Raw genomic sequence first — 12881 nt, 5'->3', positions numbered from 1 at the left:
CCCAAACTTTGACATGATGCATCACAGACCTTTGTGACTCACAGTGTCAAAGGCCTTGGTGAGGTCCACAAAGATGGTCTACAATTCACGATTCTGCTCTTGACACTTCTCTTGGAGTTGTCGGGCTGCGAAGATCATGTCCACAGTGCCATGCTCTTTGTGGAAGCCACACTGTGTTTCGGGTAGTAGACCCTGTTCCAGGTGGTCAGTCAGGCAATTCAGCAACATACGTGCAAGGATCTTGCCTGCGATGGAGAGCAGTGATACTCCTCTATGATTATCACAGACTTGTCGATTTCCTTTCCTCTTGTAAAGGCGTACGATGGACACGTCTTTCAGTTCCTGAGGAATGGATCTTTGATTCCAGAAGGACTGGAACAGCTGAGTGAGTTTGTCGACAAGCACTGCACCACCTTCCTTAAAGACTTCCGCTGGGATCGCGTCAGATCCTGGAGCCTTGCCGCTGGACAGCTGGCTGATGGCCTGTAGGGTTTCAGCTTTGATGGTGGGGCGTCCAGGCTGTGGTTGATATCCGCCTGGGGCATTCTGTCAATCGCCTTGTTACTGATGGAGGATGGGTGGTTCAGTATGGATTGGAAGTGCTCAGTCCAACGCTGTAGAATCAGAGTCTTCTCAGTAATGAGAATTGTACCATCTGAGTCCAGTAGAGGGGAGCTCCCTGAGGGCTGAGGTCCGTACAAGGATCTGAGGGCTTTGTAGAACCATTTGGCATTGTTTCTATCAGCAAACCTCTGGATTTCATCTGCTTTGGCACTCAACCAGGAGTCCTGCATCTTGCGAAGCTTGCTCTGTACAGTCCTGCGAGCATTGTTGAAGGCATTTTTCTTAGCAGTTGACAATGGGTCATTCTGATGAGCACGGTGAAGGCGGTGCTTTTCAGCAAGTAAGGCCTTGATCTCTTCATCGTTTTCATCAAACCAGTCCTGCTGTTTCCTGTGTGAGGGTCCAAGAACCCTTAGTGCAGAAGAGTGCACAATATCCCGGAAGCGTTCCCAGTCCTTCCCAGCATTTTCCTCTAATTGCAGCTCTGAGAGTTGGTTGTCAAGATCTTCTGCTAGTGAAGCTGCTGTGTTGGGCTTCCTCAGTTTACTGACATTGATCTTTTTCATCACAGCTTTGTTTCCCTGCGGATATCTCTTAGGCTTGATGTGAAGGCTTAATTTGGAAATGATGAGTCTGTGGTCAGTCCAACAGTCAGCACTCGGCATGGCCTTGGTCACCCTTACGTCCTGTCTGTCTTTCCTCCGCACGATGACATAATCAATGAGATGCCAGTGCTTGGAGCGTGGGTGCATCCAGGACGTCTTTTTGCAAGTGTGCAGGTGGAAGATGATATTAGTGATGATCAGATCATGAGCTGCACATGTCTTCAGTAGTAGTAGGCCATGGCTGTTGCATTTGCTGATTCTACTTTTTCCAATGACGCCATCCCAGGCAGAGTGATCAGATCCTACTCTTGCGTTGAAATCGCCAAGTATCGCCAATGAGTAGAAACCCATTGAAGGAACTTCTGCTCACACAAGACTACCTCCTCTTCTCTTCCTGCTGCCAGACTTTGCACATTCCCAAAATCAAGAATTTCCCCAGAGCAAATTTTGAAGGGAGGGATAAGGAATCCCTGCCTTGATCTACTGATGGAAGCAGTTCCATCAGCAGGATGAGCTAATTGGGTTTCAGCCAATAACTGGATAACTTATCTCTTTTGTCTTTTCTTCAAAGCCTTCCAATCTTTTCTTTAGTTCTCAAGCTTTTTACTGGGATCTGTTAATGCAATTTCATTTGGTGCTTTTCTTGGTTCCCCTAGCTCTGTCAGGATATGAAATCCCTTTCCTTCCTGAATGCAGAACTTCTCCGTTTGGTGCCTTGTCCTAAGCGAACTCTGAGAGTGCTTGATAGCTCACTGCATTTGTCTGTGACCTCTTGGTTACCATTTTGGAGAAACTGTTATTTTCAAAGCATGTGCTCTGATTTTTGATCATTCATCTTATTCTGCTCTCTTTACTTTGCACACATGCTTGCTAATGATAAATCAGGCCAGGATATATGGTACATATCATTTTAGATGAAATGATAGAAGTTGTGCATTGTTAAAACTTACAGCTTTGATACCATGCTGATCAAAGCATCTTTGCAATATCAGCCATCTTGTAGCACCATATAAAGACTAACAAATTGATTGTGGCAGGTGCTTCTTTGGGTAAGCAGCCACTTTATTGGACTCAGTTGTGTTTACTCTAGAGGTGAATATGGACTGTTTTTTCCAGGGTTCATTTTAAAACTTTATGGCCATCTTCATGCACCACATTAAACCATGGCTTTTCAACATTTGGGGCCCATGAAAACATTTCAAGATTTGAGAAATTGCCATGAGGCTCACCAGAAAAAGGCTCCATTAGGGCATAACTAGACATAAAAGATAAATAGAAAGTGAAATCTGTATCTTCCCTTCCCATGGGGCCAAAAGGCATTCCAGAGAAAGGAAATAAAAATGGGTCTGCTGGAGCTCTGTACTTCTGTTTCTAGCGAGAACAGTTTACCACCCAAGATAAAAAAAGGTATTTTTTTAAAAGTCGGGTGGGGGAGGATGCCTTTGTAGGCACAGAAGGACGTGTTTGGGGGGATGGTGGCACTGCATTTGTTTTAGCATACAGTAGCTTGAGGAATCCTCCAGCTGGTTTGGACTACATCTTCCATTAGCCCTAGCCAAGCATAACGAACAATGGGGGATCATGGGGTTTATAAACAAAGATACCTTGGAAACCACACATTGCCTATCCCTGTTTTAGCATGATATGCTGAAGTCCAAGCATTCCTCTCCCCCAAACATGGGCATGGTGGGGGGGATTTTACATGCCTTTGCTTCCACTTTTAGCTAATCACAGTTACCTGTGCTATCTGAACCTGCCATTGCAGTTGTTTCTAGCTCTAGCTGGTTTCTGATACCGGTCTGTTGAAACTGTGTTTGAAGTTGGCTTGTTTGAGCAGTGTGTGTGGTAAACATGATTTGTGAAATCAGGTAAAAAGTACTACAGTTAAATAATACTGAAAGGAAAAGCTCCCAAGCTCTGAACCTGCCTGTGTAAGAGGAAGAAATGGGAAGGGAAAAACACACAACCCTAAAACTTACTTGTGACTCATATACATCATGCTGAAACATGATTTAGCATGACATACAAATGTAGTGTGTCTATTCCGCAGTTGGATCATGTTAACATGGACTGTTCTTCATACTAAGAGGCTTTTCAGCAGCGTTGCTGGTAAGCCAACTATTACTTCACTTAGGTTCTTGGAGCGTCCCTTTGAAATGTTTTGCAGTTTTGTTTGCTGAATTAATTTTGCTGTTCCGATTTTGTTCCTCCGATATGTTATGTTGTTGTTGTCCCACATCTGATACCAACTACTTTCCTTTCCCCTCAAGATTATATAATATGCAAAGCCAGTTATAATTTTGGACAAGGTGGGCACATTGTCCTAGCGAACCCCCCTCGGAATGACACCTCAATGCCCTGCTGCAGCAGCAGTAGGGAAAAGCAATGATTTATCTTTAAACAAGTGCACCTTGTTTTAAGAAAAATTGCCACAGCAAACTGTCAGGGCTGCAAAAAGGGCCAGGTGGCTTTTGATCTACAGTATAGTGGAACTCCCAGATTGAGCCATGGTGATCAAGGCAGTGATTCATTATGAGATACCTGTTCTTCTGGAGCCATGGTATACAGCATTGTTGAGTGGAAGGAAAAGGTTCTTCCTGCTGTGACATTCCAAGAGGAAGAGCTTTTAGTTTTATGTGCACTGCCAGTAGAAATAAGAATAGGATAGTTGCCTCTTTTGAAGTTGTATTTCATTTGGTTTCAGGGTCCTGTACAAGAAGATTTCAGCCACCTGCCACCAGAGCAAAGGCGTAAGAAACTGCAGCAGCGGATTGATGAACTTAACAGAGAACTACAGAAGGAAACTGATCAAAAGTAATGCTGCTCTTTTGTTTTTAGGTTTCTTGACCATACCCTCCTCTTTCTTGGACTTCCCTAATTCTAGGACTATTCTGCCTCCAACATCCATCTGTCTTTAGATTTGTCAGTGTTCCTCATGACTTTTCTCAATTTTTTGTCAGTCTGTCTCCTCTGTATTAGCAACATAGTTCATTATCTCAAGTTCTCCCTTTTCTGAGCTCACATCCTCTCTCTCTGGAGATGGTAAAAAAAAGAATGTTGAGACTTCGTTTTCCCTTGCAATAATTATTTTTTAACTCTTGCATTAGAAAACTGTTAGTGGTTGACCTCCCAGACCAGATGAGTGGATGGTATTTGTCCTACACACACAGGTGCATAACTTGTGGGTGCCTCTGGACCTATTACTGTTATAGAAGCTCGGGTAGCCTAGTAGCTTGAAGTGCCTTTTACCAGCTTTGATTGGTATCCCAGATAAAACCCTAGCTGAAGGTGAAAATCCTAGCTGCAGTGATTCAGGCCTTGGAACCTCCCATTTGGATTATTGTAATGCTCCGTATGTGAGGCTGCCTTTGAAGGTGATCTGGAAATTTCAGCTACTGCAAAAAATGGCTGGAAGAATTATAACTGGCACCAAGTCTGATTATGGTATTATGCCAGTCCTCTCTTGCCTTCACTAATAACTGATTCATTTCTGGGCCCAGTTCAGAGTGCTGATTTTGACGTATAAGCTCTCCTTGGCTTCGAATTTCAGTTCCTGATGGAGCACCTTGCATACTTTAAGAAGCCCCCCTTCTTCATTCTGAGTCTTGGAGAGTGGTGACAAAAGAGAAGCATTTTTGGCAATGGTGTCTTAGTTCTGGGATGCTCTTTCAAGGGAAACTTGTATGTTTTGTGTTTTTGGTGCCAGACTAAAACCTTCTTGATTTTGACATATTTTCTTGTATTTTTGTTTTATTATGCTAATCTCGACAATGCATTTCTATTTCTTGTACCTGATATTATATTTTATGCTGTATTTGTGCATTTATTAATTTTATATTGTTTTTGTGATTCTCTTCATAGCATTATGATTGTGACATACTTAAATACATTTACTTATGAGACATTTAACAAATTCAACATTTAAATAAACCATGTTTCTAATAATTCATTTTACATTTCTCCTATAGAGATGCACTCATCAAAATGAAAGATGTCTATGAGAAAAATCCACAAATGGGTGATCCAAGCAGTCTTCAGCCGAAATTGGCTGAGACGATGAGCAACATGGACCGTCTCCGAATGGAAATTCACAAGAATGAGGTAAGCAACTGTTAAAATATCCATTGGCTGGTATTTGAGAAAGGCCTACTACACGTTTTGAAAGCATCTTAGACCAGTCATCTCCCAAAACTCCAGAAGGGAATTCATATGAATCTGGATAGGATGACGCTACTGCACTTACATTCAATTTGCAATGGCCTCTACATTTTAGCCAGCAGGGCCTGAGTGCCTGATCTAGATCAAGAGGAGTTGTATGTGAAAATCATACAGAACATTTCAAGTCTTACAGAACTTCAGGGACTGTACTGAAGAAAGGAGTATACAGCTGTTTGTATACCAGAAGTAAACAACTTAATGCCCTCCAGACATTTTGAGCTGCAACTCATGTAGTTCCTGACCATTCTTCATGCTGGCTGGGGCTGATGGGTATTGTGGTCTAAAACATTTGTAGGGTACCCAAATTACCTATTGCAGGAATGCAGAATAAAATAGTTGAAAGAACATGAGTTTGAAAATGTGATGAATTCCATGTTGTAATATCATCTATGGCAAGATAGTTTAATTGCTAAATGGTGCACATAGGAGAATATACTGGATAACTACAACTTTCAAAATGAACTGGGCTTACGATAAACTGAAAGGCTTTGTATATAATGCTAACATTGGAACTTGCAGTGAATTTGGTAGCAGTTCCCAGAAAACTTTTTAATTGGACTGTATTTGAAAATCTGTCAAGGTAGGCATTTCTTTTGTCTGGCCGTTTTGAGGATTGGGTTGTTTCAGATTACTGTGGCTATCTGGTGAGTTAAATGGACTTTGTACTAAACACTTGTTTTGTACTGGTACCAAATGGACTGCCTTTCTCCCCCTCTCTGTCTAGGCCTGGCTTTCTGAAGTTGAAGGTAAAGTAGCAGCAAGAGGAGACAGAAGACACAGCAGTGACATCAACCATCTTGTAACCCAAGGAAGAGAGAGGTATCAAAAATTTTAAATGAAATTCCCTGGGTTTATATTGTCATTTTCTCATACCATAGTTCCTGTGTCTCCTCTGTCATCTAAATGATCAGCAAGCTTTCCTCTGTCCCCCTGGAATCTCTAAAAACCTCCTTTCATCTCTTTCTGTGTCCTGACCTCACATTTCCACCTTGGGATCATAGAATAGCAGAGTTGGAAGAGGCCCAAGAGGCCATTGGAGCCCTGCTCAATGTGGGATTCCAAGTCAAAGCATTGCTGACAGATGGCTATCCAACTGTCTGTTCATAGTTTTAAATTTGCTTCACAGTAACTACTGCAGTCAGAAGTACTTCATTGAATGAAGCATATTTAGGTTGTTAGTGAAAAAGCATGGCATTTCGGATCATAGAATAGTAGAGTTGGAAGGGGCCAGAGGACCATCGGGTCCAGACCCCTGCTCAGTGCAAGATCCCATCTTAAACCATCCCTCTCAGATGGCTGCCCAGTTGCATCATGAATGCCCTGAGTGTGGGACAGCCCACAACCTTCCTAGGTCATTGGTTAATTTGTCATACTGCTGTAACAGTCAGGACGTTTTTCCTGATACTTGGCAGAATCTGGCTTAATGAGCTTGAATGTCCTGGACTCTGTGATGATCAAGAAGAGATCCTGTCCTCCTCCTATGTGATAGCCTTTCAAGAACTTATAGAGTGCTATCATATCTCCCCTCGGTCTTTCCTTCTTGAGATTAAACATACCCAGTTCTTTCAGTCTCTCCTCATAGGGCGTTGTTCCCAGTCCCTGGATCATCCTTGTTGCCCTCCTCTGAAACCTTTCCAGTTTGTTTGCATCCTTCTTAAACTGTGGTGCCCAGAACTGGACACAGTACTCCAGATGAGGCCTAAACAGTGCTGAGTAAAGGGGAAGTAGTACTTCACATGATTTGGAAGTGATAGTTCTATTAATGCAGCCTAAAATAGAATTTGGCCTTTTTGCAGCCACATCACATTTTTGACTCATATTCAGCTTGTGCTCTACAACAATTCCAAGATAACTAAGGACGTCCTCTTTTAAGAAGTCAGCTCTTTCCATTTTCTCTTTTGCTGCCTTTCCCTCAACTAAGATTTGTAGGAAATCTACAAACACTTGCCATAAGGTATATCAGAATATCCAGAGACAATATGTGCCCAGTATTTGGAGGGGGAAAATGAAATGTCTAATGTTTCTCAACTCTTCTCCCCTTTTCCCTGTCTTTTTCTGAACTTTCTGCATCCTGTGTTTGCATATGTGTAGGTTTTAACGTTGTATATTGTTTACTAAGAGCATTGTATTTCTTACTTGATTGTTGTTACATATTGGAGCTGTTTGCAGGTTACAGCCACATACTGTGGTGGGTTAATTAGGCTGAACATTCCAACTGGCTGAGGAATATGCCTGGCATGCCCTATGGCAAATCATGGATTAATTAATCTATAGATTGCCAGTTCAAAATGTATTTTATATGATACTCTAATCTACCCAGACAGCTATAGCTGTTGGGTGGCATAGAAATAAAATTGATGAGGATGATCATGATCATGATGTCAACAACAATCATATTGAAGCAACAGTGATGTAACATTGAAGAGCAATATCTATATATTAGTTATCCAAAATTAAATATCAGCTCTGGTTAGTGCTAGCCTTGGAAGGAATACATACTGAGTCTAAAACAAATTATGGTTGGTGTTGACAAATTCAGGAGATGAGTGGGAGTGCAAGGGTCTACCTGCTAATGTCCCTTCAAAAGTACTTGCAAGTACTTTTGGCCAACTTCAGTGAGCTTTCCATGCCCCTGCTCAGCCTGGTATCTTGCTCTGCTTTGCTACTAATTAAGGAACAAAGCGTATCTCTTCATTATGTAGGCTTGCAAAGGTCCAGGCTTATTCAGGCAACTGCACTGGAAAATTGAAACCTTTTTAAAGGCAGTGCATAGGGAATATACCCTGAACATACATACTTACATGTTAGCGAAGCAAACTTTGAAGATTGGAATTTCTTGACTCGGGGGCATGAGCAAGCACGCATACAGTTTGCTGTCACAGCCACACATGGTTGAAGGGGACAGCAGAAGAGGAAGTGACAGCAGTGATGTGGTCCTATTTTAGTAGACAGGATGCATTTAGAGGAACATTTTAATGTTCTGGTTATTTTGATGTGCTAGGCAGAGTTCTCAAATGGCAGGCTTGCCTATATCCGAGCTGCCTAACAGTTCAGCCTGTACCTGTATTTTTCAGGACATTATTGAACTAGGATTTGCCATCTTGACAAATACGAAATCTGAATCATGGTTTGCAAATGTTCTGGCATTCTTTTAATGCATGGAAAATTTTTGAGATTTCTAATTTGAGGAGTATAGAAGTTTTAATTGTTGCATTACAGCCCAGAGGGGAGCTACACTGACGATGCAAACCAGGAAGTTCGAAGCCCGCCACAGCAACATGGCCCCCATAATGAATTTGATGATGAGTTTGAAGACGATGACCCTTTGCCAGCTATCGGACACTGCAAAGCTATCTATCCATTTGATGGTAAGGCTAACTTAAGGTGGCTATATGTAGAGGGCATGTATATGTGTGCTTGTATATTCACCTAAACATCCCTGCATGCATATGGCCTATTCTAGCATAGGCTCTGGGAAATCATGCCATAAACCATTTGTGTTTAGTGGCAGAATAATGCTTTTGCGCTGTAACAAAACAAATATGTTAGATTAATAAAACAGTCATTGGCACACATTCCACTTTATTACAAGAGAGCAGATTTTTTTTCCTGGCCTTCATTAGGAAAATATGTTCCATTGCACAGAATTGACGTTTTCTCCTGGGAATGGAAAGGGTGTGCTTGTGCTGAGGAAGAGAACTTGCTTTAAAACCTGCCAGAGCTGTGAGCATTTTTTGTGTACTCATTTTTTCCTAGGTCCCAATGAAGGTACCCTGGCAATGAAAGAGGGTGAGGTTCTGTACATTATAGAAGAAGATAAAGGGGATGGATGGACAAGAGCTCGGAGACAGAATGGAGATGAAGGATATGTGCCAACTTCCTACATAGATGTAACTCTAGAGAAGAATAGTAAAGGTGCAGTAACTTATATCTAACCTCCAGTCCATCAGCATACCAGGGAACATTCATTAATGAATACTGAAGCGTACAATTGGACGGGAAAGTGTTAGAACATTTAAAGACCCTACAATCTGTCATTCACCGTGTGAGCCAACCCTGAGATGTCAGTACTGAAACTGGAAGAACATCCTCGTTCCAATTAGTTTGTTCTGCTGCTTTGACCAGTGCCATGTCTGACTTCTTTCCCTATCTGGTTGAGAACTTTAAGTATTTTCTTTACAATCAATGGTGGAGCCACCATATTTTACTGATTTTCTTAATTTTAATTTCTGTAAAGCCTTCTGTTTGCTTGGAAACAGTTTAAATGATGTTGTTGTTTTTAGAATGTGTAGTTTTGTCATATTTAGTGTCCTTCCCCAGAGGAGAACCTGTTCCAATGTCCAAGTAATAACTGAACTCAGGTAACTGAAACTAGCCCTATTCCAGAGAAGTGAGCAAGCAGATCAGTCTTCTAAATGGAAGTACCTCTTATAATTGTAACGGGCAGCTTGCCATTAAATGCAATGAGATCTAGTTCAGAAAACAAAGAACCTTGTGCTGCAAGCATGCAAGCCATTGCCTGTGTGCATTGCAGGAAATGTTTGCAAACATCCTTTTTCTGTACATATTTTTGCAGCTTTTACTTTGGAAATCAGATCTGCACTTTTTTGCTCACAGAAATAATAAATGCAGAAGGTGATCGAAGAAAAGTGCACAGCTGATTGTAGAGGATTCAACAGGCTTACAGTGTGGTGACCTGCCCTTTTTATCTATTTCTTGGAACTGTCGTCAAGATTATTCTTTTGCTAAAATGCAGCTGAGCCCCCTTCTCTTGTACCAACACTCCCCAAAAAGTTGTCCTGGAAAATGCGTCTTCCAAAGGTGCAGAAAATGTTGGATTATGATGCTTTGTGCACATAAGTCTCTCTCAATCATGTACCTCCCCACTTATTCCAGTAGATGGAGCAGATTTGCATACACAAAAGACTGGGTGCAGATCAGTTCCATTAAAACAAATGAGTAACCTTTTGTGAGCTAGAGGCTCCCTGTGGACATGCTGAAGCACCTGTACCTGGAGCAGCTCACTGGTCAAGGTGTCACATCTGTGGGAGGAAATTGCTAAATGTGGCTACTTTTGCTAGAATCTGTACATTTTTATTGGGCAGGAGGAAGAACCTGGAAGCAAAATTGCACTGATTTGCTACTAAATGAACGGCTGTCTGGAAAATGTGGTGTGGTGAAAGCTTGAAAAAACTCTGTGCATAGCAGGATTTATTCCCTAGCTATTTGATCTGCATTTTTTGATAAGTGCGCTTCTCCCTTTTTGAGGCCTCTGGTAATTCTGTTCTTCTCTTTTTTCCTCTTGGACTGCAGGTTCCTGAAGCGGGTTTCTGAGAAAATGGGCGAGATGTTGAAGGAGGTTACATGCAGCTGTTTTTTGTGGGGAGGGTGTTAGGCCCAGCAAGATGGGGGAAAGCCAGTTGCATGAAGGCATGTAGGCATACATTTCTCACTAACAATGTTAGCATTTTTCTGTGTGTTCAAAGTTGTTGTGGTAAACTAAAGTTCCATTCCAACAGAACCAAACCATCCAATCTGAAATTGCATTCTTTCCTTAAGTTCTGAACAATTCTACTCCCTGTTCACCAGTTGCACTGTATATCGGCTGTTTTCAGCTGTCTTATGCTCCATGCCCATTTCAAACTGGCATTCAGTCAACATCTTGCCATTGTCTGCCTGTGCCACCTCCATGCTCGCCCTAACCTTCTCCTGCATGTCTAGGTATGTGTCGGGCATGCCTGCCTAATGTTCTGTATCTCCGTAACTCTTCCTCCTCATCTGCATTTGTAGCAAATCCACTTTATGTATCTCTTAAGCACTAATGTTTTTATTTCAGTACCGTTTATGCTGCTATAACTTTTTTTTCCTTCATTGCGACCATCATTACATTCCAGTTCTTCGAAGTTATAACTTAACATTCATTTTAATTTGGGGAAAGAAAGACATCTCAGCACTAGGAAACTGCACCATCTTCAGCACCTCGATAACTTCTCATGAGCACTGAACACCTAGGATAACAGCACAGATTTTCAGCTACAAGACAAATGACTGTTTTCAGAAGTCAAGTGCTTGCCATTCCAGATGCTGCCTTAAACTCTTGAGTGCCTAAATCTGTTGATTGCCAACTACCACGTCAGTATCCCACAAAGGGCTTTGGGTTTCAGTTCCATATGACCTCCTGAATCTTTCTACAATACTGCAGCTGCTGGTAGCCATGGTAGAGGTTTTCTAGAGCTCTGCCATATCATGATACATGGTGCATTGTAAACTTTATGAATTGAAAGCAAAATACTTGTATCGGTTTTTCATTTTATGCCTCATGTTTTTAATAGGATGTTTGTGGATGCTTTTTTTCTCCTTGTCTTTTTATTGTTTTAGCAGAGGGTGGGGGAAGACTCCAATTTTTAATTAACTGCAGTGCTAGTCTGTTTCCAAGTGATGCTTCATTGTAAGGACCAGTTGAAAATTGGAGTGATACTTTGTAATGACCTATGTGCACTTTTACTTGTAAACATCAAGATTTGGAAATGTTTATACATGTAAATATAGTTGTCTGCAGCACCCCATATTGCTCACATTGTTTTGTCTGCCAGTTGTGGATTCTGTTAATGAAATCATCCAACATCTAAACTAATTAGGGTAATCTTAGAGTAAGGGGGATAGGAGGAAGGGGGGAGGGAGGGAGAAATCGGTTAAGCATCATTAAACCAACTTGTTGCTGTTTGTGGTAATATTTAAAACAGTCTCCTTTTCTAGGGATGAGGGTTGAAGCAATATTTGGACACAGCAGTGCTGGAATCCTTTAGGAATTTTTTTCAGTGTTATTAGCAACTGTACTACCAGTAAAACTAAATCTGTGTGACTATTGTGTGGAAGTTTTCTTCCTTTTATTATTAAGTGTGCCACTATTACACAGATGACATAGTGTATTTACATTGGAGGTGGTTAAACACTAAAGATAGATTTTTTGGATATTGTAAACAGGGTTATTTATATAATGTGACCTTACTCATTACTGACAAATCTACATGGAATAGCCTTGGTTGTTGTTGTTTTTTTAAAAGAACAACCTACTGGTTTTTTATTATTATTTCAAAGTTAAATCTAAAGACAAACTATTTTCAATATTTCGGCAAAAAACCCTGTGGATTTTGCCTAACAACCTCTTGGGCTTCTGGTAACGGACTAATATTTCTTAAACGCTACTGTTTTTCTAGGAACAGGATTTATTTCCTCAGGAGAAGTTTTCCTTTCTGTGGTATAATACAGCCTTTATGAGGGTTATTAAATATAAGGGGAGGAAAAAGATCTTTGTACTTGCACAGTTAGCTAAAATCATTATTCTGAAATATTGAACATGATGAATTGTCCGAGTCTTAAAACTTTTAAATCTTTTGTGCACGTGTTGATTTTTAAATGTTTAAATGCTTTGTTAAAAATAGTGGCTCTCTTGAGAATATTTTCATGGAATTAAACAACCTTTTCATGGCTTTG

At 41.1% G+C, this 12881-nt stretch overlaps 1 protein-coding gene across 5 annotated transcripts in view; it reads left to right on the top strand.

Annotated features, from left to right (window-relative positions):
• Positions 1-12877, top strand: part of FNBP1L (formin binding protein 1 like) — a 78402-nt gene extending 65525 nt beyond the window's left edge. For 4 of the 5 annotated variants that reach the window (XM_044432199.1, XM_044432203.1, XM_044432201.1 and 1 more), the window contains 5 exons: positions 3874-3983; positions 5138-5270; positions 6112-6206; positions 8607-8755; positions 9144-12877. In XM_044432199.1, coding sequence (XP_044288134.1) covers positions 3874-3983; positions 5138-5270; positions 6112-6206; positions 8607-8755; positions 9144-9322 — 666 coding nt within the window. In that variant the 3' untranslated portion in view covers positions 9323-12877. The remainder of the gene's footprint in view (positions 1-3873; positions 3984-5137; positions 5271-6111; positions 6207-8606; positions 8756-9143) is intronic. The other variant, XM_044432200.1, reaches the window with a different exon arrangement.
• Positions 12878-12881: the final 4 nt, after the last annotated feature.

This window comes from Varanus komodoensis, unplaced genomic scaffold, assembly GCF_004798865.1.
Source record: "Varanus komodoensis strain SLA01 unplaced genomic scaffold, ASM479886v1 scaffold24, whole genome shotgun sequence".
Classification (NCBI taxonomy): domain Eukaryota; kingdom Metazoa; phylum Chordata; class Lepidosauria; order Squamata; family Varanidae; genus Varanus; species Varanus komodoensis.
This window is presented reverse-complemented; position numbering and strand designations above follow the sequence as displayed.